The sequence below is a fragment of the Stereum hirsutum genome (genome assembly GCF_000264905.1).
Source record: "Stereum hirsutum FP-91666 SS1 unplaced genomic scaffold STEHIscaffold_14, whole genome shotgun sequence".
NCBI classification, from domain to species: Eukaryota; Fungi; Basidiomycota; class Agaricomycetes; order Russulales; family Stereaceae; genus Stereum; species Stereum hirsutum.
The window spans coordinates 346018-373459 of NW_006763144.1; the positions used below are offsets into that span (position 1 = coordinate 346018).

A 27442-nucleotide genomic window follows, 5' to 3' on the forward strand; every position below is an offset into this window, starting at 1 on the left:
TGCGTATGGTGAAGGGATGAGGTAGGTCTTTACTTTTCATATGTGATGGAATTGCTCTCTTCCTCAATGTCTAATCTTTATTCACTCTCAACAGTCACTTTGCCTGTGCTATCTCCTGCCACCTTGCCCTTCGGTCCGCTGAAGGCAAACTCTCACAACACCACCAATTTCTTGACCTTCAATCCGACACAGATGATTATACTATTAGTAATGAGGAGCGAGCCTCCAGGATGATAACACTCAACGCAGAGGTTCAGCGCTTGAGGCGCAGCCTGGATGGCTGTATATTTGATTTGGCTCACCGTGCTTTGATCACAGAGGGATTGGTAGATGGAGAGGCAGATAAGGATATGGATGTTATTCATGAATTTTTGGAGTGCATAGGGAAAGACATCGGCGGCCTACGGGATAATGTTCACAATGCAATCGAGCTTCATGAATCACGGTCGGTCACGTCCCTTATGTCTGTTTGATGGCGCGGTGACTTCATTCACTCATACCATTCCGCAGCGCCCAAAAGGCACCCAAGCCCAAGATTACCCTCTCCGACAACGCGGCAAACCACTTGGATGACCTCATCGTCTCCAAAGTGACATCTAGGCTTGACGGGATCAAGTCTGCCACTTTTAACATCATTTCCTCCAGCCAAGAATCCAGTGATGCCCAACTTGTGCTCGATGAGCTGCGAGCTAGGTTAGGAGTCATGAAGCAGTCACAGTCGGTGATGAAGATGAAGAAGGCACTGCTCTCCGAACAGCTCACAGCGTTGAAGCAGAATAGGAAGTTGGAGGCTGAGAACGCGAAACTTCAGCAACGGATTTCTGAGCTTGAGGTTCGTCCGGTGTGTTCTCTGGTTTTATCTATTCACCTATGTCCATGCTGGCATGGTTTACAGTCAGGGACTACGGAGATTCTGCAACCTTCTGCTGAAACAGCAAGCCTTCTATACCATACTCAACAGAAGATGGACGCACTCTCACCTCCGTCATCGACATCACAACCTGAGCTTTCTGCCGACCTTCAGATCTCCATCGAGAACCATATCACACAGATCGTCCGCAGGCAACACTCTAGCATTCTAAAAATGCTAGAGGATGATGTTGATGCACAACATATTTCAGTAAGGAAAGATCTGTGGTCGATGATCCAACCTATGGTACAATTGGGACAACGCTTCCGACCCTGGTTGAAGATGAGTATTGAGAAGACTGAGGAGCCGTTTTGGAATGAAGGATTCAAGGATAAAATAATGTCGATGCTGGAATGAGCAAATTGTTTTTTAGGTGGTCATTTCTTGGGTATTTGTTTCTTGGTTCGTCGTCGTGCTCCGTTTATATCGAGTTGTTGTCTCATTTTGTTTAGCGCTATCTTGCTACATCGTTTGTTTTGAGCCTGCTATCTTACAGTAATGGTCCTCACACTAAGTACCGTATACACTCATCGCTAGTATCGTACAAGAGTATCATACAAAATTGGTATTTACTTATTCAACGGCCATTCTATGCATCAAAATATCAAAACCGAACGTGAGTCTGCATTCCATGAGCTGCCCTTCATATCTCGCTTCAGACTACAGTTTATATTTCCACGGGCCTCGTGAACTAGTCATACAACCACGTCGCAACTCGCCGCTTATCCTTCTCCCACTCCTGCACGCTTCTTCCCACACTGTGCACACCCATACCTGCATAACCAGCCAACAAACTCTTCCCCCTCTTGAGATATTTCCCATCCCTGACTTTCCCTAGGAGCTGACCGTTCGCCCACATGAGTTTTCCTCGGGCGATAGTATAGCGGGGCCAGTTCGTGAAGCGCATGTGCTGATATGGCGTATCTACGATGATAGGCCACGAGTGAGCTCATTTGAATTGACGATAAAGGTACTAGTCTTGCCATCAGAGGAAGAAACTGGGGACGTACAGTCAACGTTGTGGTGCAACTGGCTATTGTCGAGGTGGAAAGGGTTCATAGCGCTTTTAGGGAACCACTAAATACCGAACAATAGCCAAACATTCAGATTACCTCAAGCCCGATTCTCCACAGAGGAGGATAAATAAATGAATAAAAACCTACAACAACGATGTCTGCGTCTGAGCCTGGGACCAACGTGCCTTTCTGCGGATACAGGCCATACTACAACAGCGCGCGTTGTCAGCGGCACGGTCCTTTGTCGGGCTGAGAGGAAGATCCGGGTCAAGACGCTCACCAGTTTTGCAGGATTTGTGGCCGTGAGCTCCACGAACTTCATCGGACTGATCCTTCCTTCTTCCACACCCCTCGTAAACAACAACGGCAACCTGGTCTCCACACCCGGAATCCCGTTTGGGATCAACCTGAATGAGCCAATCTTGTCTTTAGCAAATTCGGACCAGTCAACCTTCATCTCTGTCTCTAGACGGCCGTCTGGGTATGAATGCGAATGTTGGGCCATGGTCGGTTCGTGCTCTAGTATTCCACTCATTTTGCCGTAAGGCGAGGTACCATAGGTAAACGGGCAGTTGTGTTCCCGCCACAGACAGCAGAGCGAGAGCCAGTCTCGAAGTCATCGGCGCAGGTGCCTCCGAGGCCGTGTGGACCTAAGCGCATTTGAATGGTAAAAACACGTTCATGGTCAATAGAAGGTTTCAGCCTTCACGAATTTAGCTATCAGGCACACCTGTCTTCATATCCTGGCAAAGATGAACGTGAGCATCAATCCCGCCTGGCATGACCATCCCCCCTCTGACATACGCCACGAAGGTCAAGGTCAGCGCCTCATTATATTTACGGGGCTCTTTGTTAGGCAGGGCTTACTCGGCATCTATCACTTGGGCTCCCTGAATGTCCTCCTCCGTGAAAAATGGAGCGACTGTGTGTATCTTCTCATCCTTTATGCCGATAGCGTAGGGGCTCCATGAAGCATGGACGAAAACACGTCAACTTGAGTTTATCAAAATTGCAGTGACCTATACAGCTATACAATGTCGATAGCCAAGCTAGACATACCTTATATCACTCGCAGTGACCACCATTCCGTTCACAATGACGAGATCAAACTTGGGAGCCATTTCCGCGTCCGATGCACGTACCCAGACGACTCAGATTGGGTACCAACGGTCACCAACTGGAGTAGAGAAGATGCTAATGATCAAGAGGAAAGCAGAAGAAGATAGCAGAAGGTGTTCCCACCTTCTGCATCGCTCAACAGTCTGTTATCATCCTCGACGGGTCGGCGGAGTGCCGAACTAACTCTGTACAGCCAAGATACTTCAACTTCAAGTCCTCTGCAACAGTTTATCCAAGCCCTGAGGGAACATCGAGAGCGTGATGACTTTTTGCGACTGAGAATGTAGAGGCTGAGATGGAATATCCGAGTCTCGCATTCGATTCAACGTTGAGGAAAGGGAAATGTGGACGTGACAGCGCTGAGCAAGAACAGACTCGGAGGCCCGGCAACTACCGCTACTGTCGCCGGGAAGATGTGGCGGTGGCACGGAACTTCAGCAAACAAAAACCATGTTCTATCCGAGTTCAACCTATCAACCACATGTATCCACTGGTAAAGGTGTACAACATGTGTCCGTATTTGATTCTATTTTTAGTATTACACAGGATCAACATACAACAATGCCTTCAGTCCGAGTCCTAACGAATGCTAAAGTCTCCCAGTTCTTCACCTCCCAGGGCGCCAGCATCACGCTCTGCTGAGCAAGCTTCTTCGCTTCAATTATCTTTTGTTCTTCTTCTCTCTCCTCGCTGACGTTACCATGTCCCTTCAATGCGCGCGCTACAGCCTGTAGTGCGAGACCTTCGGCTGACCCTTCGGCTGACCCTTCATCTATGCCTGCACTCGCAGCAGAGAGCGCGGCAAGAGCAGCTTCTGGGTCTTCGTTTTGTAGTGCAAGCACAGCAAGAGTACGGCGTGCGGAACTCCTGGAAGGTTCAGCGAAGAGAGATTTCTGAGCATGTGAAAGTGCCTTTCCTTTTTCGCCCTATAAACAGGAAGGCATATGATTAGAACGTTGTTTTGGATATGGAGCGAGTATGGAACAAACCTGAGCAAGAGAGTGCTGCGTCAGAAGATAATCCACATCTCGTTCAGGGTCTCGTTCATGTCGTTTATCCAGAGGAAGGGATAAGATCTCGGATAATGCAGCGTCGATGAGGCCATCGTCCTCTGTTAAGATACCCATGCCAGCTAGAGCGTTTATAGCGGTGAGGTTTTCTGGGTCTTCTGTGATACTGTTGACACTGTCAGCATCATACTACTACCGCGACTGAAAGTTGAAATGGGGGGCATACCATTCTAGCAGCTGCGCCTTCGCGCTCTCCCTTCCCTCTTCCGTACCCAATGACCACAACACCTGTGACAACATCACCACAACATGTCCCCTCATCCTTATATCTCCACCCGCAGAGGCAAGCGCGCCCTCTAAGAACTCCAGAGCCTCTTGGAATTGGTCCATCTTATATGAAGCCATACCGGACCCAAACTGACATTGCGTCCTCAACACTGCGGTTTGCCCATCCTCATGCCCATTCTGTTCCACCCCTTCAACTTCGGGCTCGGGCTCAGGTAACAATCCGAATGCAGTCAGATATCCCTCCATCGCGCCTTCCCAATCACCCACCGCGAGCCTGGCCCTCGCTAAATTCACATGAGCAACAACAAATCTCCTCTCGATAACCGGATCCTCACTCTCCTCGTATGCCGCCTCTAGTATCGAGATGGTTTGACCAAGGAGTTCGACGGCACGAGAGAGATGACCCAGTCGTTCGCAAACGAGAGCATAGAGGTGAAGAGCCGAGGCATCGGAGGGACGTTGTTTGCAATAGCGAGAGAGGATGAAGAACGCTGGGAAGAGCTCGGAAGGGGTAGATGACGAGGCGCGTGAAAATTCTCGTTTGGCGAATTCGATGTCTGCTTCAGGCTGCATGAACGAAAAGTCAGAGATTAGTGACTGAGAAAGGGTGGTGCGAAGGGGGCAGAAAAGAGAGATACATACAACTCCTGAAGTTAAACTGACTGCATGCTCGAATAATGACGTCGAAGTAGCATGATGGCCATTTCTAGAGGCCAACAGCCCCTGTCCGACCCATGCCATCGTGAAATCGGGATCAAGAGTCTGAGCTTTGTACAGCGCTTCGTTGGCGAGCTCCAGATCGTCGTATTGCATGTACAACAGCCCAAGATTGGTCCATATCTCAGGATTCTGAACGAAAAGGATCATTTGAGTATTTTGTACATGGCAATCGAATATTGACACTGAAAGGTGGAACGCACCTTGTTGTTGATCTCCAACGCTTTGATATACGCATGCTGAGCGGTCTTTGGTTGCTTCACAAAATGGATATTACCCAATGCGATCCAATACGTCTCGTCGATCGGGTTCGCCTTGATAGCCTCCATCAAGCAAGCCGTTGTCTGTCTCTCTGCTTTCTCCTTCTTCTCCTCCACGATCACCTCCGTTGCGAACGACCTTAAGGCCGAGCCCAAATCATACCACGCACTTCCCACCGCCGTCGAATTTAGTAACCCAAGCGCAATGCGATGATTGTACGCCAGAATTGCCGCCATCAGAGTATTGATGCCCTTGAGCGATTCTTCCTCGCCTGGAATCTGCAACGGAAGGTCGACGATCCCCTCCAACCTTCCGCCCGTGTCCGTACCACCAACCAGAGTCGACACCTCTTCCAATAGCGGCCTCAATACCTCGTCCTCTCCAAACTCCGAAAACCTTGATAGATAGAACAACGCGTTGCCTAGGACTTTCCATCCCAAACTCTTGACCCCACTGGCGCCGGCTCCTTCGCCATCACCGAGGAACCTGAGGCCAACTTCCACAGCACTCCGAAAACTGGCTTCTGCCCTGCTCAAAAACCCGCCTGCTTTCTCCTCCAAGCCTAGTCCGATATACGTTTGCGCCAATGAAATGAGCACGCCCGGTTCATCAGGGCGAGACTTGAGTATGCTGAGGAATGAAGACGTGGCGAGGTCGAACTGGGACATTTGGCGATATGTGTCACCGATGAAGTAGGTCGTTATCCAGTCGTCTGTTGAAGATGGTGGCGAGAGTGACTGAGATCGCTCGAGGGCCTTGAGGGCCGCGACGTGACGGCCGGCTTTGAGGTATGCTTCACCGAGACGTAGCCAGGAGAGTTGGTCCTCTGGGTTTGCTCGAAGGGCGACTTGGAATGAGGTAATAGCTGGCCCATAGTTTTGACGACTCTGAATATAATGTAATCAATATCATAGGCCTTTACCGAGAGACAAGTAGCACGTACCAATTCTACCACACCAACGGCTTTCCAAGCCCATGCATTTGTGGGCAGATATCTCGCTGCAGCTGCACCTTCCGCCGCTGCACCTGAGCTCGAACTTGGATCTCCTCCCTCCAAACCGCCCTCGCCTTCGATGACTCTCCTCGCCACCACTTCGACTAAATCCCACTCCCTCTCCTCCGCAAAACCCTCTGCCAGTCTCCTCGCTGCTTCCGCCTCTCTCGCGTCCAACTCAAATGCCTTCTGGAAACACTTTGACGCGCGAATTGGGTCAAGAGGATTGGAAGCTTCGGAGTAGTAGATACCAAGAGAAGTGAAAGATGGCGCATAGGTGGGATGACATTTCAGGGACTTTATGAAGTAGGTGTAAGCGGTTTCGCGATTCGAGCCTACGCCACACAGACACCGGTTAGGAAGTAGGTCACAGATATCGGGCGGTCGAGGTACTCACCACCCATCTCCCAATGTGCCTTCCCTAGCCTCCACAGACACCTAGCCTTGTTCTCTTCTCTCCCCTCCACATCATCTCCAATCATCTCCATAACGGCTTGTAAACCCTCAGCCCCCTTCTCCAGCTCGTCTAGCTGCACATCACACCACGCATACTCTTCCCTTGCTCTCAGACCATCCTCGCTGATATCATCCCCGTCATCCCCACCCTCAGAAGCAGTGAGCTCCATGACCTTAAAGAAGACATCGCGTGCCTGCTCCCATTGGTTCGCATATTCATAGATGTAGCCGCGCGACATGAGGGTAGGGACATTGGATGAGTCAAGGTCGAGGACTTCGTCGATTACACGGAGGGCGCGTGCATGGTGTTTTGGCGGGAAGAAGTGAACTAGAGAGGTGGAAAGGACAATATTGAAGGCTTTGCGAACGCTGTACTCGCCGTAGAAAGAGAGTAGTCACATGCGACAATTGACAGCAACAGTCAATTACGAGCATGAGTCGAAAAAGAAACGTGAAACAACTCACAGAGGAAGGTCTTTCCCGACATTTTGATGCTGTCTACGAACGAGCTCTAAGCCGACCTCGGCAACTGAGATCGCATTCGGGTAGTCCATATCCCAAAGATAAACTTCCGATAGCATGCGGTGAGCGAGGATGGATGATTGAAGGCCCGTGAAAGCTTCCTGTGGGCCCACGAATAGCGTCAGCCCCAGTCGTAGTGATATTAACGGAAGGAAAGGAAACTCGCTAGCATCAAATCGAACGCAGCTGATTGATCTTCAATGACGGCAAGCTCAATCTCTTCGTCGATGTCTTTGTCTTTGGGGTCCGGGTCGAGAGTAGGTAGGTCCATGTACGCGATATAGCCACGGATCATATTCGTCAGTTGGGAGGTAGGAAAGAGACGTATGTACTCCTTCAGCGTCCCGAAGTCGTAGCCCTCTGCATAGTGTTTCCATCGAAACAACATGAACACGGTCAGCAGATAAGTTCGGTACAGCGGTATTTGGATACTAAATACGCACCGATCGTCTCAGAGTCCCTCCCCTCGACGACTAAACTCCAGGCTAGCTCATCCGGAATCTTCAACAAGACCATCCCTTCCGCCAACTCTTCGACCTCCTTGGCCAGTCTTTTCTTCTTTTCAACAAGCTCGGGGTTGACACTGACGTTCGGAACGGCAGAAACAGCCGAAGGCAGAGCGAAAAGGAGTTGCTGTTTCTGTCGGAGCAGCTTGGACTCCGTATCTCGGCGCAGTGAGTCAGGTGTGTTTGGGTGATTGAGGATCTCGTCGTAGTATTCGGGGAGCTAGTGAACATGAAACGTATTAGAAACTATGGGATATCGAGTCTTGCGCTGGTGCTCAGCTGCACACCTTCGAAGTCCCTAACACCTCCCTAGTTACTTCCTTTCTGATCTTTTCTGGCCCCGCGGCTCCCAATCTCGTTCTTCGTCCTGCTACCTCTTTCTCAATCTTCTGTGCCTCCTCCTTCTCGGTGATTGCGACTATTTCATCGATGATGGGCAGAGAGTTTTGTATAGCGCTCTGGGTGGCGAAAGTCGTGGTTGCAGTAGGATTGGTGGCATCCGGTGGTGGAAGGTTCGATAATGTTGAGTAGAGGGGGGATGAGGGGAGGAGGACTGTTAGGGTATCGACGAGCTGAGGGAGGACGTGAAGCGCAGTTTTAGTGAAGAACAGGAGTCAACGAGTATTTCGGATGTGTATACCTGCTGTGGTGAGCCTCGTTCACGACGAAGCTCAATCAATCGCTGTACAGCCTCTGCACATTTCGTGGCGTCGTTCCTATGCATCAACACCACACATGAGTGCCTGTTCAAGGGTTGCGCCCGGACCACGAGAAGGACGTACATGCTCGCTAACAATTTTGTGAGACTCATCAGCGTCTCCGCATATTCATCCCATCTTTCAGATTTCTCGTAAAGCTTTGACAAGCCCTGTATCGAGCCGATATCGTCAAGGGGTCCAAAGACATCCCAGTGTAATCATATATTTAAGGCCACATTGCTCTTGCGCGAAAGACTTAATGGGATGCGCACCTGCCAGGCTAGTGGTTGTTTCGGATTTGCTTTGATTGCTTCGCGGTATGTCTACGAAAACATGAGGAGTCGGATAAAAATATAATGGGCAAGGAGTGGTGACAATCGAGATCAGTGATTGCGCTCAAGGGTTATGCACATATGAAGGGACGTTACTTGCTCGCTCCTAGCCACCTCTCCAAGCTCTTCCAACGACTTTCCGAGAAACATTTTCCTACAAGCCCGAAGTGCCCATCGATATTGAGTTCGATGACATTCGAGGGTCAATTTATGTCAGCGCCAGAGTACTACAAGACTACCCGCTGGAGGGAGATGTACTGGCCTCGCTTCCTTCAAAGATTTTATGGATCAAATGGGGGTAATATTGACTCACGCATGGTAATTGTCCGGTTCATACTCGAGAACCTGAAGACTGGCATCTTGGGCGGCTTGCCAATCCTTCTTTCCTATGGCCTCCCGCGAAGCCTTCAACTTGGTCTTGATGAAGGCGGAGGACATAGAGCAGTATTGACCCGTTTAAACCAGATGAGTGGTACTATACTGCAATATATTGAACAGAACAAGTGTCAGTGAGTAGAGTGCCAGTGGTCACTGGTCAGCGTTGAATTGAAGCTAGACAAGACGCCACACAAATTGGTGGCGCTCTTGGTCGAGCCACGTGTGCGACATGCATCCACCCTTTCTCGGCCGAGACCGCTTCTGACCCGAACTGGCATGTCGTCGATCTTGCTCAAAACTATGCTCCTCTGCCACGCCTCAGGCTTCCGTCTCTCGCTATAATTCTTCTGAAAGGGTTTCGTGAGACTCATATTAGATCGGTTGCATAAATTTGAAGCCCTCAGCTATCGCAACAAATTGTACACCAGTAAGATCCGTCAGGCAACACTACCATCGAGAAATGTTTTGCCCCACGTACTTACCCTCCGAACGAGATACAGGTCTCCTAGACTCGATGGGGGAACATGAAAGGGCTGGTAATTTGTTGGTGGATTACGGGTTATTTGGACAGATTGGTATTCGAACCTGTAGAAGAGCCACAATTAGTGAGTTTTCCTTCTTGAGCCTTGGCTTAGATCGATCCAATAGACAGCTCATAAGTTCGAATCACGCCTCCAGTTTTGTATAAACGGCCTCAGCATAGAACTGTAGTAGGTTGTATACTGATATGACACATGCAAACATAACGGCAGCTCAGGCTTATCGCAACCGAAACCCATAAGACTCGAACGATCCCTCCAATCATAGTCAGGCGAGAACACCGAAACGAGATATCCAGACAAGGCGACATGCCACCCGGCGATTCAACTCAGTCCCCTCGAGCGCTTTATCCATCTATGATCTCTTCAAAACGAGCTGTCGCCACCTGCTTTGCCTTATTTATCGCCTCTTGTCCAATACTCTTCCGCTGTTCCGATACCCTCCATCCCTTCCACGCCGTCTCGTCTAAAGCTTCCCACCACTCTTCTGCGTATGGGTGTCCCGGTGCCCCCGCGTAACCCCACGGCTTCGCTACAAACGGCTGCACCCAAGGATGTAAGACCTCCTCCATTCTCGGGTGTAGCGGTCCTGTGAAATGTACAACGACCGGATCGTTGATCATTGCAGAGAGATCGAGTGACTGCCGCTCAGGTGAAGCGAAAGTGGCGTAGGTACCTAAACCTTGGGCGTTCCAGCGCAAGGAGAGCTCGAGGATCCCATCGCAGGAGGTGAAGAGATCATTGACGACGTCTTGGTCTTTGTAACGCCTCGTTGACCCCTCTCTGCATGCCCGTTCGACCTCTGATGACCGAGCTCGAATCTTGACTAGGTCCATAACGAGTACTCCAGCGTTGAAGTACCGCTTCTTCTTCTTTTCGTCGTAGCCCATGGGAAAGCCGACATCTGCGGTCGCAGCGACCGTGTTGTTCCCCAAGCCGGTGGCCCAGAGCGGTGTGATGTCGCCTCGGACGAGCGTGTCCGCGTCGAGGTACAGCACCCTCTCTGCAGGGATTATATCGGCTAACGCCAACTTTCCCCACAGTGGACCCATCCCCGTCTCCCTCACGAAACTCTCCTCCGATGGTTCCAAGAAGAGGATAGTGAGATCGTCACGCAGAGGGATCGAGTTTCGGATCGCTTCCTTGTCCGCCTCCGTGAGCCCAAAGGACACAATGTAGACCGTAATCCTCCCAGGCGTATTCTTGGCGAGACTGCGAATGGAGACTGCCGCAGGCATGGCATATGTAGGATCGACGCAGTACGCCACATACATCCCCCAGCCCAGGCCTTTCTCCAACTTCATACGCGCCCCTTCGTTCTCCGCCGTCTCCTGCTCTTCATCCTTCAGAAGGAATCCAATCCTCATTTCCGTAGGCTTCTGCAATATCATCTGGTACTGCCCTTCGCCCGACAAGAGCTTGTACTCGCCGGCGTGAAGTGCGAGGAAAGCGTCAATCCCTCGCTTCGGATGATGCCTACTCTCCTTCGGTTCCGCGTCCCAGTCGTAGTCATCGAAGATGAAGATAGCTCCCTTACGTGCGAGGCGCCAGGCGAGCTCTCCGTCCAGGAATGTATCGTCTGCTTCATGACTTCCGTCGACGTAGATCCAATCGAACCCTGGTTCCGTTAGGGAGATCTCGTCCCGAAGGACCTTCATCAGTCCTGGAACGCTGAACTCGTCGATGATCCGGAACTTCTTCCCGGTCAACGACAGGTTTCGATTGAGTGTCTGATAGCGCTCGCGCCCCGCGTCGGTGCGATGAAGATCAAAATGGTCTATGCAGACGATCTCGCCGAGGGATTTGCAGAGCTCGGTGAGGAGGAAGACGGCGGAACGGCCTTCCCAGGAGCCGATTTCGAGGACTCGAGGGGATTGGGTGGTTATGTATGGAAAAAGGGATTTCCAAGTGGTGGTGTTGAAGCTAAACCAATCTTGGGTCGGAGTAAAGTCGTAGGGGGGGTCGTTGGTGGATGTGTTTGAGGACATGATTCTGGTGAGGGTGGGTCAGCTTATTCTATGCCATTGGTGCACAGCGCAATAATGGTGGACTTACGACTAATACTCAGTCTCAGGACGCGAAGGGCTGGAGTGCGCGGGCCTCTGACCCTCTAATGGCCTTTTTGTACGTGGAAGATGGTGTACCACACGAGCGCCACAAGATCTCATTATAGACTGCACGATGGACGCATGACCCACCGAATCATTTTTCAAGTCCAAGCAGCGCCACTCTGGGTACACATATCTTCGAATTTGATCTACTAGGGTGTATTAGTGGTGGGCTATTGCGAGCGCAGCACACCCGGCATCACGCCACCGTTCCCGTACTGCTGTTACATTCCAGTGAGTGCTTTCCTCGTAAGGCTACAATGATGAGCGTTGTCCACGACTTTGGGTCCTGGGTTTTCGCACTGATGACTATCCAAAATATCACCGTGTACAGCATCAGTATTTAAACTCGTGTCGCCCAGACAAGCAGGAGGTCGGTATCAGAGTACCTCCGACGCAGAATGAAGGGTAAGCTATGTTCGTACGTTGACTGCAGCCTTCATCTGCCTCAAGAAGTTAACATCCAGCCATCCTTCGCCACCCATTATTTCCCCATTTACATGCATAATACGCCACTCTTTGTACCCCTCGCGTTTCATGGCGCAGCAAGCTGCGATCGAAACTCACTGAATATCTCCTCATTCCGCAGGACAAGGGCACCCAAAACAACCATTATTACATATCAAGCCACATCATTATGTAGAACTTAATGCCACTCAAATCTTCAGCGCTCATTTCATCGAGGGATAAAAGGATAGAACGGCCGAGCTTGACACCTCAGAAACGACTTCCTTCATTTTACATATCCTCCACCATGGCCATAGTTTCCCAAAGTACCGCAGACTCAGCCAAGCAAATCTACGTAGTGACCGGAGGTCACGGCTTCATCGTCAGTTGCTTTATCTGCTTTACCTACACCATCTAACTCTCAATTATAGGGTTCGCACGTCGCCCGTGATTTATACGACCAAGGACAGCATGTCCGCATCATCGACATAAATCCTCGGTCGTCCTTCGACACTGCGGAGCCCATTTGCACCGAAGCTTTTATCGGAAACCTCTGTGATCCCGCATTTTGCACACAAGCCGTGCGTGGCGCGACTGTCGTTCTACACTTTGCTGCTGTCATGGGCGGGATGGGCGCGATACACGGCGACAACGACAGCATCATATTTGAGGAGAACTCCACAATGACACGAAATATTTTGCTCGCCTCTATCGCCACAGGCGTCGGGAAATTTTTCTACGCCTCCTCGGCATGCGTCTATCCTGAGGACCTGCAGGCGGACCCGCTCGTAGATGTCTCGCTCAAGGAATCCGATGCTTGGAGTCAAATCCCTCCTCGCCCCCAGGGCCTCTATGGTCTCGAGAAGCTTCTCTCTGAAGCTTTGATCCAACAATACACTTCACAGATCGAAGTCCGCATCGCCCGATTTCACAATATCTACGGACGAAGAGGAGCATGGTCCAATGGCAGAGAGAAGGTTCCTGCTGCGTTCATCCGTAAAGCCCTTGCGGCAAAACTCCTCCTTCCGTCACCACCTACGATGGAGATCTGGGGAGACGGGACCCAGAGGCGCAGTTTCCTTTTCATCGATGATTGTGTTCAAGCTATCCTCTCTCTGCTCGACTCTACCTGTTCCAAGCCGATGAACATTGGATCTGAGGACTCGGTCTCCATGACCGGCCTCGCAGAGCTTGCCATACAGATCGCAGGCTTACAGGTCCAAGATGTGGACTTCCACCATATCCTTGACAGGCCTATAGGAGTGGCTTCTCGGAACTCGAACAATGCATTTGCTCGAAGGATCATTGGATGGGAGCCTCAAACGAGGCTTCTTGATGGCATACGCGCCACAATGCAGTGGATGCGTGCCGAGATGGAGCACGCCCTTGAAGGTCTGGACAATCCGCAGCGGACTGCTGTTCTTCAGCACTATCAGAGGAGCAAGGTTGTTCGAATGGACTCTGAATGGATCACATTCGCCATCCTGCTTCCGATTACATCCCGCGGGTCGGAAAATCCACAGACTTGTCTGGACAACCTGTCCAATTTCGCAAAGTCTCTTTCGCGGACGACGTGGAGGGAGACGCATGAGCTTGGAGGCACAAGATTCCGTGTCAAGATCTATCTCGCTATCGATCACGACGACGAGTTCTTGGTGGGTACCATCGAGGAAGCGTACAACAGGGCTGCTGAAGTCCTTCACGGTGAAGGACTCGCGGATATCACAACATTGCTTTTCGACTTCCCCCGTGGGCATGTGTGCAGTTTGTGGCGCGAGTGCGCTCGCAGGGCATTCGCAGATCATTGCGACTACTATGTGCTAATGGGGGACGACGTTGCCTTAGACGATGATGGATGGATGACAGCCATCGTGGCCGAATTCTCCAAGATGGCGAGCAAGGAGTCCGTCCCCGAAGGCTTTGGCTGCGTGTCCCTTACGGACACATCGTTTCCTGGGATGCCCACTTTCCCGACCGTCCATCGTACCCACATGGAGATCTTTGATGGGACCATAGTTCCCGAGGCTTTCGTGAACCAGGACGGTGACCCATTTCTATTTCAACTTTACCGAAGGTGGGGTTGTTCCTCGATGATCTCAGCCAGGATTCGGAACACTGTGGGTGGTAGTGATACGGCGAGATACATCAAACAGCATACCAAAGGCTGGACGTTCGATACTCTCGACGATGCTACCGCGACAATCGCAGAGTGGTTGCAAACTCGTGCTCCAGATGCACAGAAGAAGCTCACACTGGACATCGTTATCCCGTGCTATCGGGTCGATATACCCGTCCTAGAGGGTATCCTCTCTCTCCAATCGTCGACCACATCCAGCGTAATGTTCATAATAATAATCGACGACCCTTCCTCCCCCTCCATCTACGAGCTCGAGAACCGCTTCGGGAAGAACCCCTTGGTTCGCATCCGAGTGAACGCTGAGAACTTAGGCGCGTCCGCATCCCGAAATCGTGGTATGGCCGAAGCAGCGGGCGAGTGGATTTTCTTTTTGGATGATGACGTGTCTCCATCACCAGACCTCCTCATCAAGACCGAAGAGATCATCCGTTACAAGCCCAACGCCATTGGCTTCGTTGGCAAGACCATATTTCCTCTCGCCCAATCTGTATTCACCACTGCCGTCCACCTTGCCGGCGTCACGTACTTCTGGGACATCGCCGCCCCTCACAAAGCGGTCAGCATGGGAATGGAGGACGACATCCCTTGGGGAGTCACCGCTAGTCTCATCTCTCGTCGTATTAAGGACGACGTCGTCTACGACTTGCAGTTTCCAAAGACGGGTGGGGGCGAAGATATACATTTTTGCAGACAGAAGAGGGAAGTAGCCCTTGCGCGGGGAATGGATGCCTTCCAGGCCGCACCGGATGTGATCGTTACGCATCCGTGGTGGAAGGGAGGGAAGCGGTCGTATTGGCGCTTCTATATGTGGAGCAAAGGCGATGGCGGTCTTATCAAGCTGTACCCCGAACACACGTACTTCGACGCAGCCCCGAATAGTGCCGAGCTCTTCCTCATCAGTGGACTCCTCCTTGTCCTGGGATGCCTTGCGATGAGCATCTCCGTCACGCTGTACGGTGTTCGTCTCGCCGTCATGGTTGTGTTAGCCAATATCGTCCACGATGCATATCGCCATCTGTTTAGTCCAGAAGGGATCAAACGAGCGACCGCGATTCAGACCAACCTCACTGGATCTCGGTGGGTCATCGCTGTGTTGGAGAGTGCGTTGATACGCATGTTCAGCGAGTCAGGGAGGGCTGTTGGGATGATGGAGAGGGGCGAGGTGACTTTGCTTGGGAGACGTTTTGATTGGTTCACTGAGAAACTAGGTGACGGTCCGAGGCGCGAAGAGAGGTGGAACTCCGCCATTAGATTGGTAGTTGTTGGAGTGTTCATGGTGGCTTCGATGCTGATCTTGTGAGTGGCTGACCTCGATGTTCCGTGTGCTTCGACGTAGCTTTGTTAGACGGCCGCTATATTGGATCTTGTACAATATCATAGAATAGGATATGTGAAACCGTTTCGTTTGTCTTTTGTTGCAGCGAAAGATCGGGCACTTTCTTGGGTTTGGAAATCTACGATCTAAGTTGTCTCAGGGTACACCAAGGGATCGGACACTGAGAATCTAAACGGAAACCTCTCCGGGGAACCATCAAATTGGGCCATTTCGTCCACGTTATACTCTGAGATCCGCTCGTCGAAGAGACCGCAAATTAACCGATGTTCAGGCCAATCCCTGAGAGAACCAACGACCATGGACGAGTTAACTATCGACTTCTGAATCAAAGCAGGTTCAACTAACTCACTTCTCCTGGCAGTCCCACCCACAGTATTCCATCGTCCTGCAAGCCTTGCACCGCTTCTCGCGCAACTTTCTACATCCTCTTCTCATGCAATGGCGATCTAGTTGACACCTCGCCTCTAACGCTGCCAATATATACCAGCCACGACGAACAGTGTCGTTTTTCCCCTTCGGGTCATCGCGGGATCCCATTCTGCGCATCATCCGTCGCCACTCGTGATAATCCTGCATGTCAGGAGGATACCTGGTGTCGCCGGTGTTGTCTTCGTCTGGATATGAGATCCCGGCATTGCAGAATGAGGCGTTCAAGAGCGATCGCATTATTCGAGGTCGAGGAAAATGCTTGTGGAGGAGTGTAATGAGCGACGGGTGTATGTCGACGGCGTGGTGAAGAGAGAGAAACAATTGGACGCCTTCGAAGACTGATACCGATATATACACACAATGAAACAATCAGGTTGATCATGAGGCACCACAACGGAGGAGTACGAAGTGAAGGAACATACGGTGCTTTTCTGCAACCCTCTCGCTGCGGTGCATGGCCGCCTCCAGAGCAGAAAATATATCTGCGCGGACCCACGTTGTAACGACGTCTTCTAAGTTTTCGAGACGACCCGGCTCAAGACATTGTCTGATGCACATCGACGCAAAATTGGTCATCGACCACAATAGGGCCAAAACACCTGCGGTGGAGTCCGTCCCGAGCGATTTGTGCGATATGGGTCCTGGAGGCTTGACGCTACGCTCAGCTACCTTGCACCAATAGAGAACCTTCGCATAGAATCGTGGTGCTCGATACATAGCGCAGATGAACTCGGTATCAGGTTCTCTCCCCCATACCATGGTACGATAGAACGTTACTGTAAACTGGACCGCATCGGGATATATTGTGGGCCATGAATCTATATGAGACGCAAACCGGGACAAAAAGTTCACCGGAGACTTTTCCTTGACTCCTTCGAGGAATCGAGTATACAGGTCATCCGGGGCCGGATGCTCAGCTCGATGATCCTCGATACGTTGTCCCAGGTCCATGTCACTGAAGTCCTCCGGCATCGGATTGACCATCGACTGTACCAGCTTCAAAGCGAGTTCAACATCTTCCTTGGAGGTGGCTTGCATAAAGTTGCGGACGACGAGAGATATTGTCATATCTCCAGACTGATCTATAATGCTAAATACACGGGTTAGAACGGAGTAAATACCTGTCAGAAAACAAAAAGGGTACCCATAGAACGAATCTGGATCTATCTCGAGGATAGCTATAAGCAATTTGGAGAAATTGATTCTGTCCTTTTGTCCTTCTGATCCGGGGCGCGGAGTGTGCTTCCAGATCTAAATCGCAGTAACATTAATAAGCAGGTACATGAAGTTGGTCAGAATACGCTTTCTTACACTCTGCACCAGCTCTGTCCAACAGGAGTACATAGTGTCGGCCAGAGACTCGTCGCTGGGGTCATTCCGACGTTTTGTGCAAGCGCTAAGCAAAAGACTCAGACATACTGATCGAAGCTGAAAAACCATCATATAAGGTAACTTGAAGGTAAGATATAAACACAAACTAAAGGGCTCTACCTTGGCTCGTGCCCCTCTTCTTTCCTCCGGCCGACACGAGAACGGATACGATGGGTCATCACATTGCGTGAGGATGAATTTGCAGATGTTTTCTAAGACTCCGGCTCTGATTAATCGTTTCCATGCAGGATCTAGTGACAAGGCAAGGTCGTGAAGTCTCGGTATCATTACTATAGCATCCTGCAGAATGGTCCCAGGTCAGAAATCATGATGGTAGGGACGAGTGATTGCATATGCGAATGAATATACTCGGGCGGCCTGTGTGGAAAATACACATGTCTCGAGATTCCCCGACAGGTATCGAGACAATTTTTCTATACATTCTCATAGGCTATGGAAGGAATCGTACTTACAGCGTGTGTGTCACCCCAATGGTTTCGTTTGTGCTCGGTATCTAGAAGAAATATGGACATCACTCTGTCCGGAGATGAATTCAATATCACCCGCCATGGCTTTTGGGAAGGCGTGATCACAGGATGTCGAGGCATTCCCAGTTTGTGTGCTTTGTGGGAGGGGAGTGATGCTGCAGGCAGGTGGTTGAAGTCGAACAAGAGGCTTTCACCGCCGGATCACCGATCCATTGGCCAAGGCGTGGCTGTCGGCTAGAGACGAGACCAGAAACTTCTTTGAGTGGCACCGGCCCTTTCCTTCTCGTTCAAGCTTCCCTGCTGTGCGGCGACAATAAATTTGATCCAGATTATATTACAAAACGAAGTACGATGGTACAGAATAACGAGTAGTATTATTGTACAAGACGGGATACACAAATCCATATATTCGAGGCGCTCTGGCATAGGTTGGATGGATCCGGCGCATAGGCAGCAAACGCACGAGTACGAGGCACAGGTAATTCTACACGCACATGGGCAGCAGGGAATGGCTCGCAAAAATTGAACTCCAGACAAAAAAAGAAGACCAGGCAAAAGAAACGTAAAATTCTAAACAACGATGTCCTTCACTCCACGGCCTCCTCCTTTTCGTCGCCGGCCGGCATCACAACCTGGTAATCCAACACATAGACTCCATCCCGGTACTCTTTCAAACAAGGCATCATCACGAAATCTCCTCCCTTCAGTACCTCTTTGTGCCTGTAGCGCCCTGCATCACGCCCTATCGGCATCTCAAAAGTCGCGCTCTCCGTGGTCGACTGCACCGTGAAAATAGCGCTACAAAGTGCCTCACGGCAGTAACGGAGATGCCTATAAGTTCCGTCCTTCCACGATTTGGAGGTTGTTACAATGCGCCGCTCAACGTCTGCGGAAGCGAGGTCTGTGATGCGCCAGTCGTGAATGATGGGTTTGCGAAGAGCGTCCGCACAAGCTGCCATCGTGCGAGGGCAGATGGACGCGAAGGTGCACACATCATGTACGTCGGTGAGCATACCCGTGATTGACCATAGCATCTCTAGGGGTAGTTTTTCGAAGAGGCCACCGTCAGGAAAGAGAGGGAACGATGGTTTGGAAGAGGAAGTGAAGGGATTGCTGCCGTCCAAGGACATCATGGTTCGTTCAACGGCATTGGGGTCTGGGAGGTACGCAAGACGGGCGAGTGCTGTAATACCCTCTGTGGATGGAGACGTGGTGAAGGCGGATGGTAGGAAGGGGAATGCCCAAGTGTGTGTGAGCGAGCCGCCCGCTGTTCGATCTATGCGGACAATAGCGATGTGGCATCCGGAAAACAAAATGCCGTATACGATGCCAACATTTGGCCTCTCCCTCATGACCTCCTCTGAGACCTTCGTGGCACTCGCATGGAGTACGGATTCGTCGTCGAGATTCGTCGAAAGATAAAGATAGATATTGTCACGGAACCAATTGCCTTCCACTTCACTCTGGACAGGAAGGCCATAGGTAGCTGGCCATAGGGCACTGAGAATGATCGTGCGCAGACGTCGAATAACAGATCCACCGAGTTCAGATACGTCGGTGGCAAAAGGTAGTCTACGCATCTCAGCGCTGTCGTTGCTCATCTCGTGGCCAACGACGACCTCCAGAAGACGTATACGTATAGCTTCACGGCGACAAATCTCTGGTGAGATGCGAAGTAGCTCGTGAAGGTCCAAGACAGAAGCGGTGTTACTACCGGTTGTCAAGCGAAGGTACGTGTCCAAAAGATGCTGCTCGATCATGAAGACGGGTTTCTCGTACTTCAAAGTGTACTCCGCCGGGGTATCAGGCATGCACACGCGACGGCCATAATGGTCGGAGCCTATGGACGCGAGGAAGATATCGAGTGGCGGGATATCATGGAGGTGATAGAACGGTACATCTTCAATATAAAGAAGATTCTCGTCCAAGTCGATGTTGTACACTTCATGGGTCGGGTCAGCCTTGAATTCGTGCCAGACATTGTGAGTCTCAGAACATTTAACGATGGGCCGGTTATTAGGCTAGGATAGTCGGATGTCTTAGTACTATGAAATATGGGATAATATCAAGCAGCTTACGTTAGGCCCCATAAGGCAACATCGGGTGTTGCGCGCATCGTGCAGTATACCATCCATGGAGATCCATGGTGTTCCGCTGCGTGTTGAGCCACTCGCTGTATGCTGTTTCGTCCCCGGACGCAAAAAGCACGCCATGTATACGTTCCTGCAGCTGCTGTCGCGTATCTATACTCTCGGGCGACCTCTCCCATATAAATAGAGATTTGTATCTGTACAGCACGAGGATGGGGTAGCCACCCATGCTATGAGTACTCGAATTTGGAGAACAAAAGTCGTTTCGGTCGGGAAAGATCCCCAAAGGTAAGACGGGCAGAGGTCTAAGCAAAAAGTTACTGTAACAGAGCCAAAGCAGAGCACCGTTCAAGGAGGACAACAAAGTTGGTCTTGAGCGACGATTGAGCGACAGCGGTAAAGCATGTAACTCTGTGCGGTGCTTCCGTGCTTATATTCTGCCTAACGAGCGAAGCATGCAAACAATCCGACTGCTCAAAACCTATGAATGGACTGTCTGGTTCGATGGAATGCGCGTGGGTGATGGTGAAAGCAAGAAAAGAGCCAGAAACTTTTATTCCTGTTCCGTTAGGACAGGTCTTGAGACGAGCTTTGTCACAGCATCACGTCACGCCTCTTCGGTGGCGGTGGCGTCTTTTTGCTGGGAGCCGTCGCTCGAGATTTTTGTTACGGTCACTCGTCCTCCATCACTCTCGATTCCCGGTGTTTCCCGGTCATTCCGTCTCGTTCCGGCCTCTCTGCCTGTGTTGTGCAGTGCTCAAATACTGAAGTACTGACAAGTCTGAACAAACAAATGTGGGCTGAATACGGCCTACATTCTTCCACCCGTGTGAGGGATTTAATCTCGAGCCACGGACATGCCGTGCTCGTTCTTTCCTTGAACGCAGGTGAACGTGGTATGAGCTTTAAACAAGTTTTGTGGCGTTTTCGCCACAGCAAGGGTTGCCTGTTTTTTTTTCAGGGATGCTTGGACAAGAAAGCCGGTAAAAAGACGCATTATAATCAGTTGGCCAGCGCTGTTCGATCCGAAGGAACAGGTCTGGCCCGGAGGGCGTGGGAATGAGCAGCGGTCGGGAACCACGCACGCGCTCGGACTGCGCTCGGCCACGGTGTGACGCAGACATGCTCCCTGTGACACACCGTGATCCGGTGCACTTAATGCCGCTCTCGAGAGGTGCCGTACTCATTTCAATGGTCTTTACAATCATCATTCTCACAGGCTGTATAGGTCGTTTCCTGTCGGGAAACACAATTCGACATTGCTAGCTCTTAGGCATAGAAACGTCTCAGTGACGATCGAGACGTCGAATTTGACGTCGTCATCCAGATATGCATTCAGCACAAGCGCTCGTCTGCTCACGACTCCTCCCCCTTCCACCAAGTCGACATCTCCGACTGAGACCCCAATCCCCACGCCCCCTACATTGAAGCCTTCGAGTAAACCTAAAGTGGACTTGAGACCAGGGCCTATCAAATCTGGGACTTCCGCAAAGTCTAGTGCGTCAGCGTCGCCGCGTACAGTCACTCCTCCGTCAGCGCCGTCACCGTCATCATCGCATTCGGTCGAAGCAGGAGCTCAGAAGCTGGGAGAGAAGCTGGAGGAGAGCGTAGAAGTGAAGAAGCCGGAACCTGGAGTCATTGAGATTACGAAGGCGGATTATGAGCAGGCTATCCGACATGGCATCCTCGCACCACCACCCGCAAGTGCTGGAAGAATAGGGAAGCTGTATCATCAAGCTAAGGAGATTTTCGTGAGTCGGTTCTCATTTTTGTACATAATTCCTCTTGCGCTCTATCCTAATACTATGCATGTCTTTTCCTATCCGTTAGAAATTCTACTGGAATGGCATCAAACTCGTGAACACGAATAGGCAACGAGCTAACGAGATCAAAGAGCGCGTCAAGTCTGGTGGTTCTCCACTCACTCGTTGGGAAACGAAATTCATTGAAACCACCGATAGGGACATGTTCAAGTGAGTTTATTGCATTTCCTCATCGCATGTCGTTCTTCACTACGCCATCAAAAGCGACTGTCTTTGTACTCACACAGAGGACTCTTTTCATCATAGGCTTGTACCCTTCGTAGCAATCGTCGTCGTTCTCGAAGAAATTATCCCCCTTATCGTCATTTATGCACCTGGGATGCTCCCGTCGACATGTATCCTTCATTCCCAACGAGAGAGGATCGAGACCAAACGGAGACAGAAGCAACGCGTATTCGCAGAGGCTATGGAAGAAGAACTCACTGCTATCACAGAGAAGGAGGTCAGGAAGGATGGTGAGAAGGTTGGATTGGTGACGTTGGATCAGGTCAAGATTGAGACAATGGCCTTGTGCGGGTGAGTACTATCTCGGCGCCTATCTCCATGTTTCTTGGGCTGCTACCTAACTGTCTTTCTAGCATGCTGTCTCTGTCCACTTTCGGTCCTCCCTTTGCGCGCCGGTCTCGTCTGGAGCGACATCTAAAGAAACTCGTTCCGGACGACATACTATTGCAACAGGAAGGGCTGGGCGAACGCCTCACACGGCCTGAACTTCTCGATGCGCTCGAGGAACGTGGAATGTGCGTCGGACTTTCGTTTCTCTGATTGTACCGTCACTGACCTTGACACGAACAGTGTCGCCACTTCGTCTGAGACTCCCGCCCTGCAGAAGCAACTTCGCTGGTGGTTAGAGAATGTGGGAGGCCAGGACCTGAGTGAGGCCGATGCAGTGGCTAGGAGAATATCCTTAGTTGCTCGTAGTGGTCTTGGGAAATACTGAGCCCTCATGACTTTCTATGCTTTCATGCTACCTCGCCGTGGTAGGCCGTTTGATGATATTTATATATTACACGCGTTACTTTCACCCTCCGTTTGTGGGCGAAGTTGTTCGGTCTCTGGACCTTCACCTTCTCTGTTACATCGTTTTCGCATAGACTCATACTCACTCACACCATCCTCATCTCACTGTCATTATCATCGCTCTGTCGACCTATATATATCTAAAACATATTATTAATTCCAACGCTTTGCACGGATGACGCTTGCTCATTAGACTTGAATCTATGTGGTGTGGGCCCCATCCAGCCTAGAATATTTTGACAGCTGTGTACAGCGCTTGGGTCTAACAAAATGATCGCGAGTTGAGGCAAAGTCGAGGAAGGGCCCCGGGTATCACGCACTTTGCACTCTACACTAACGTCGATCTGTAGCTGTGTTGATTGAAAAGTAGAATTTCATGTGCCTGGCTGTAAATCCTTCTTGTGATTGAGGTCACTGATCGATAGTCTCTGCAACAAGGGGTATCCGCTACTGCAAGGGCATCCCGGCAGTGGCGAGTGTCACGATGGCGGCCGCTACACTACATTATTCTTTCACCTACCAGCAACACCTAGACAGAGGCCACCAAAGATACCTTGAGGGATCACCGTATTCACGGATACTAGGATAGTGCAGGTGGATGTGCGAGTAAGTTCTCGGGGTCAATTGTTGGTAAACGCCACTGAGCCACTGACGCTCGAGAACTCGCCGCAGACTCACTGGTTCCTCGTTTATTTTGTGAGCTCACATTTGATATTGTGCTGTAAAATTCTCTACATGAATCTGGTGCCCCCTGGTGGTTTGAAAAGTACAGACAATTACAAAAGAGGTTTGGATGAAAGCACTGCTTCGTGCAAGCGATCGCTGTTCAGAGCGTTCAGGACCCCGAGAACTCAACAAGGTGCCCGCCAGGTTGGCGGAGTCGGCGGTTGCGGTTGCGGACACCCCTTGCTCTGCAATCCTTTACTTACGCTCATGAGAGCCCCGTAAGGGGCCACAGGGGGTCACTACAGTCGTGCCCATTGTATCACGAACTCGTGGTTTCGTGTTCATGCTCCGCTCGCCGATCAAGCAGATATAAGGCTCTTGCTATCCTTATTGGTGTTTTTCGACGTCTCATCAACGTCTCATTCGCCCCCAACTGTTAGCACTGTACGCTGTTAGACCATGATCATGGATTGGAACATCCCTCCGGGCCCTAAGTTCCTATTCTCACACTACCATGTCTTCGTCTTTCCGCCTCTCGCCGCATATATACTACTATGGGTATTATCTTCTACTCTGTCATACAAGATCCACGGAGTGGTCAGAGTGATTCTTCCACTTCTGGCGATCCCTGTATTTTGTCTCGCACGCATACAGGCCAACGAATGGCACAGGAGTATCAAAGCGAGAAGAAGCGGCGGTAGACTTCCCAAGCTGATTCCTCACAAGTGGCCGGGTGGAATAGACCTCCTGCTGGATATGCAAAGGAAGCAGAAGACTATATATCCAGGTATTTTGATATCTTGACAACAATCCTGATGCTGTCACTCATACAATCGTCATTCAGGCGAGACGATGGCCCGGTTCTACGCGCAACATGGACAATGGACACTCTCCTCGAAGATGATGTTCAATACAATTGTATCCTATCTGTGCCTTACATGAGGTTGCATTCCAAGTCTGACCGCGTCTATAGATCAACACCGCCGAGCCCGAACATATCAAGGTCTGTCCATTTTTGTCTCTTGTGGGTGAGGCCTTTCTGACGGGAGCCTTTAGTCCATACTAGCTACCGACTTTGGGAACTTCGAGAAAGGTCCTGTCACTTTTGCGATCCTGCGGTCTATGCTCGGAAGTGGCGTGTTTAACTCTGATGGTAAGCCCTTTACATCGCCTTTCCGTTCGGTGTTCGTTTCTCATCGATACATATAGGCGATATGTGGAAGTGAGATAGCGCAGCGTATCTCTGTCAAGGACTTAAATAACCATGACCTGCTATAAAGATTCCATCGCACGATGACACGGCCCTTCTTTACGAAAGACCGTATATCTCACTTCGATATATTCAACCGTCATGCGGAGGATGCGATCTCGCAAATGAAGACACGCTTGAAGGAAGGATATGCTGTAGACTTACAGGTCAGTACTCTTCATCAACATAGGATGACATCCTTGATTGACTATTTTGATGTCGACTTCCGTCAGGATCTTGTTTCTCGCTTCACTCTTGACTCCGCTACCGATTTTCTCTTCGGAACAGACGTCTGCTCTCTTGCTTCTGGTTTGCCTTATCCTGCGGACAAGCAACCCATTACAGGTCTCTCGCTCACCTCATCCAACGCAGGCTCTGATTTCGCAGCTACCTTCACGGATGCTCAGACAACTACGTTGACGAGGCTTCGTTTCGGGCCTGTGTGGCCCCTATTTGAGTTCTGGAGAGACAAGCCAGCTCATCGTATGAAGTCCCTCGATCATGTCATAGATCCTATAGTTCGGTATGCTATCGAGAAGCAGAAGAGCACGGCAGGCCAGAAAGATAGTAAACCTGAAGAGGAGGAAACTTTACTCGAACATTTGGTCAAGACTACTGATGGTACGTGCTCCCGAACTGTATCTTGCGATACAAGACATCAACGACTAAGGTGGACTTCAGACTTCAAGCTCATCAAAGATGAGACAGTGCGATTCTTGGATTGCCTCTATGACTGCTACTGATGTATGTATATAGCTGAACATCCTGATTGCTGGGCGGGACACCGTAAGTATCTCTGCTGAACATCGCTCATATACTATGAGTTACACTCAATGACCTTATTAGACGGCGGCAACACTCACATTCGCAGTATACATGCTCGCTCAGCACCCGGACATTCTTTCTCGTCTGAGAGAAGAAATTTTTACGAAGCTCGGTGCTGGAGCAAACGGCCGAAGGCCGACCCATGAGGACTTGAGGGACATGAAGTACCTGAGAGCAGTTATCAACGGTACGCCTCCTCAGTTGCTATACCCTCGTTATTCTGTCCAGCACATGTTCACGAGATGCCATTTAGAGACACTCAGATTATATCCGGTGGTGTACGCGTTTTGTTCCCTGAGTGATATTGCCACCTGCTTAGTTTGTAACATAAATACAATAACTTAGGCCTTTCAACATTCGGTAAGTTCTTTTCGCTCGTAGACATGCACAACAGGAACAAATTACGAAGACTTCACACAGAACGGCAACCAAAGACACGCTGTGGCCCTCGAAAGAGCCTGGAGAGAAACCTTTCTTCATACCAGCAGGTTCTTCGTATGTTGATCTCCAAGTCTATGACCGATGTCATGACCTGACGGGGCGTTCACCCATGTCTCGACAGTGTGATCTATTCTGTCTTCTTGATGCACCGTCGCACAGGTATGCCACTTTCGTCTAGTTGAAGTCTTCCCATGGCCTAATCCCACCAACCACAGACCTTTGGGGCCCAGACGGTACGTCCCGTCCCGTCAGACCATGCTGTATCTGGGCTAATTTCGGTGCAGCTCTGGAGTTCGATCCAGATAGATTCTTGGACGAACGTCTGCACAAGTACTTGACACGTAACCCCTTCATATTTCTCCCGTTCAACGCTGGCCCTCGAATCTGTCTGGGTCAACAGGTGTGTTTGCTACTTTTTTTGTTCTATCGCCGCTGGCACCGTCCCTGCTCTGCATTCATCAGTGTCGTTGAACCTGTGTAAGCCTGTGACTGACATGCATCTGAACCGCGTCTAGTTCGCGTACAACGAGGCATCATTTTTCCTTGTCCGACTGCTCCAATCTTTTGCGTCCATCACTTTGACACCCGAGGCGCAACCATCATCTCATCCTCCCGCTCAATGGGCTCAGTTGCCTGGAAGGGCATCTAGGGAGAAGACATGGATAAAGTCGCACTTCACGTTGTTCGCTGCCGTAAGTTCTGTTCTCCTATCGGTACTGTTATTGGTGACTGACTCAATTGTATATTCTTCGGATAGGAGGGGCTTTGGTTGAAGATGGAGGAAGCGTCCGACGATGGTGGCGTTGAAGTGCTTTCGGCATAGACGGTCATGCCCCAGGTGCTTCTAGTGAGTGCGGGAGCTATCGTGCTCTATATCTGTTTTCACTCTCATACAACTAACACTTTCTGCCAAACTACTCCTCGCTAGGTCAGTGCACACTTCTTTTGCACCTACAAATGTCTCAACTTAGTGGGAGTGGATAGGCCTTCACGTTCTTTCACGCAAACCCGGAAGAGGTCCGGAGTTTTCGCAGCTACCGATTGAATCGACTCCATCTTGTAAGCTATGGGCGCTTGTCTGATGAACAGGATCTTGTGGGGTCAAACACATGTGGAGGGTAGCGTCGTCCAACTATTATTTATATCTATATACTGGTACTGTCTAGAGCTTCAAACCAAACAGCTTATGACTGTGCGAAAGTACGACCCGGGCTTGATGTATTACAGGAACGGTCGTTGGGTCCGACTGTAACTGCTTTACACGTA

The 27442-nt window shown here is 50.5% G+C and overlaps 9 protein-coding genes across 9 annotated transcripts; 3 read left to right on the forward strand and 6 right to left on the reverse strand.

Moving 5' to 3' along the window:
• Nucleotides 1-1601: 1601 nt before the first annotated feature.
• On the reverse strand, nucleotides 1602-2431 carry STEHIDRAFT_160351 (composite domain of metallo-dependent hydrolase; the record flags this gene model as incomplete). The annotated part of the gene is made up of 4 exons (XM_007307877.1): nucleotides 1602-1834; nucleotides 1921-1987; nucleotides 2074-2133; nucleotides 2207-2431. The coding sequence occupies 4 exons, from the start codon at nucleotides 2429-2431 to the stop codon at nucleotides 1602-1604; spliced, it is 585 nt and encodes a 194-aa protein (XP_007307939.1).
• Nucleotides 2432-3593: 1162 nt separating this feature from the next.
• On the reverse strand, nucleotides 3594-4172 carry STEHIDRAFT_63802 (uncharacterized protein; the record flags this gene model as incomplete). Its single annotated transcript, XM_007307724.1, has 2 exons — nucleotides 3594-3971; nucleotides 4035-4172. The coding sequence occupies 2 exons, from the start codon at nucleotides 4170-4172 to the stop codon at nucleotides 3594-3596; spliced, it is 516 nt and encodes a 171-aa protein (XP_007307786.1).
• A 75-nt stretch (nucleotides 4173-4247) lies between these two features.
• On the reverse strand, nucleotides 4248-9267 carry STEHIDRAFT_63981 (TPR-like protein; the record flags this gene model as incomplete). Its single annotated transcript, XM_007307740.1, has 14 exons — nucleotides 4248-5192; nucleotides 5264-6208; nucleotides 6265-6650; nucleotides 6713-7140; nucleotides 7237-7390; nucleotides 7456-7653; nucleotides 7737-7851; nucleotides 7891-8019; nucleotides 8087-8371; nucleotides 8440-8515; nucleotides 8582-8667; nucleotides 8770-8820; nucleotides 8926-8983; nucleotides 9143-9267. 14 exons carry the CDS (start codon nucleotides 9265-9267, stop codon nucleotides 4248-4250), a joined length of 3981 nt encoding a protein of 1326 aa, XP_007307802.1.
• Nucleotides 9268-10093: 826 nt separating this feature from the next.
• On the reverse strand, nucleotides 10094-11734 carry STEHIDRAFT_160353 (nucleotide-diphospho-sugar transferase; the record flags this gene model as incomplete). Its single annotated transcript, XM_007307878.1, has 1 exon — nucleotides 10094-11734. One exon carries the CDS (start codon nucleotides 11732-11734, stop codon nucleotides 10094-10096), a length of 1641 nt encoding a protein of 546 aa, XP_007307940.1.
• Nucleotides 11735-12608: 874 nt separating this feature from the next.
• On the forward strand, nucleotides 12609-15738 carry STEHIDRAFT_160354 (glycosyltransferase family 2 protein; the record flags this gene model as incomplete). The annotated part of the gene is made up of 2 exons (XM_007307879.1): nucleotides 12609-12683; nucleotides 12733-15738. The coding sequence occupies 2 exons, from the start codon at nucleotides 12609-12611 to the stop codon at nucleotides 15736-15738; spliced, it is 3081 nt and encodes a 1026-aa protein (XP_007307941.1).
• An 843-nt stretch (nucleotides 15739-16581) lies between these two features.
• On the reverse strand, nucleotides 16582-17547 carry STEHIDRAFT_160355 (uncharacterized protein; the record flags this gene model as incomplete). Its single annotated transcript, XM_007307880.1, has 3 exons — nucleotides 16582-17293; nucleotides 17348-17454; nucleotides 17515-17547. The coding sequence occupies 3 exons, from the start codon at nucleotides 17545-17547 to the stop codon at nucleotides 16582-16584; spliced, it is 852 nt and encodes a 283-aa protein (XP_007307942.1).
• A 1102-nt stretch (nucleotides 17548-18649) lies between these two features.
• On the reverse strand, nucleotides 18650-20197 carry STEHIDRAFT_160356 (uncharacterized protein; the record flags this gene model as incomplete). The annotated part of the gene is made up of 2 exons (XM_007307881.1): nucleotides 18650-20083; nucleotides 20141-20197. 2 exons carry the CDS (start codon nucleotides 20195-20197, stop codon nucleotides 18650-18652), a joined length of 1491 nt encoding a protein of 496 aa, XP_007307943.1.
• A 187-nt stretch (nucleotides 20198-20384) lies between these two features.
• Nucleotides 20385-23156, forward strand: STEHIDRAFT_141385 (uncharacterized protein; the record flags this gene model as incomplete). The annotated part of the gene is made up of 6 exons (XM_007307882.1): nucleotides 20385-20440; nucleotides 21381-21903; nucleotides 21983-22125; nucleotides 22222-22491; nucleotides 22554-22715; nucleotides 22771-23156. The coding sequence occupies 6 exons, from the start codon at nucleotides 20385-20387 to the stop codon at nucleotides 22913-22915; spliced, it is 1299 nt and encodes a 432-aa protein (XP_007307944.1). The 3' UTR covers nucleotides 22916-23156.
• A 943-nt stretch (nucleotides 23157-24099) lies between these two features.
• STEHIDRAFT_149157 (cytochrome P450 monooxygenase pc-3) lies at nucleotides 24100-27332 on the forward strand. Its single transcript, XM_007307883.1, has 19 exons — nucleotides 24100-24448; nucleotides 24506-24579; nucleotides 24635-24664; nucleotides 24718-24814; nucleotides 24871-24883; nucleotides 24942-25077; nucleotides 25144-25531; nucleotides 25592-25617; nucleotides 25667-25696; nucleotides 25757-25922; nucleotides 25989-26013; nucleotides 26081-26095; nucleotides 26156-26230; nucleotides 26298-26335; nucleotides 26392-26409; nucleotides 26461-26576; nucleotides 26692-26868; nucleotides 26934-27023; nucleotides 27105-27332. Exons 1-18 carry the CDS (start codon nucleotides 24121-24123, stop codon nucleotides 26997-26999), a joined length of 1818 nt encoding a protein of 605 aa, XP_007307945.1. The 5' UTR covers nucleotides 24100-24120; the 3' UTR covers nucleotides 27000-27023; nucleotides 27105-27332.
• The last annotated feature ends 110 nt before the right edge of the window (nucleotides 27333-27442 follow it).

Excerpts from the sequence above, each read along its gene's own strand:
- STEHIDRAFT_149157 (XM_007307883.1), top strand. The coding sequence starts at position 24,121 with ATGATCATGGATTGGAACATCCCTCCGGGCCCTAAGTTCCTATTCTCA. Across the intron at positions 24,580-24,634 it reads AGATGATGTTCAATACAATT|ATCAACACCGCCGAGCCCGA; the intron begins GTATCCTATCTG and ends CCGCGTCTATAG. Across the intron at positions 26,869-26,933 it reads ACTTCACGTTGTTCGCTGCC|GAGGGGCTTTGGTTGAAGAT; the intron begins GTAAGTTCTGTT and ends TTCTTCGGATAG.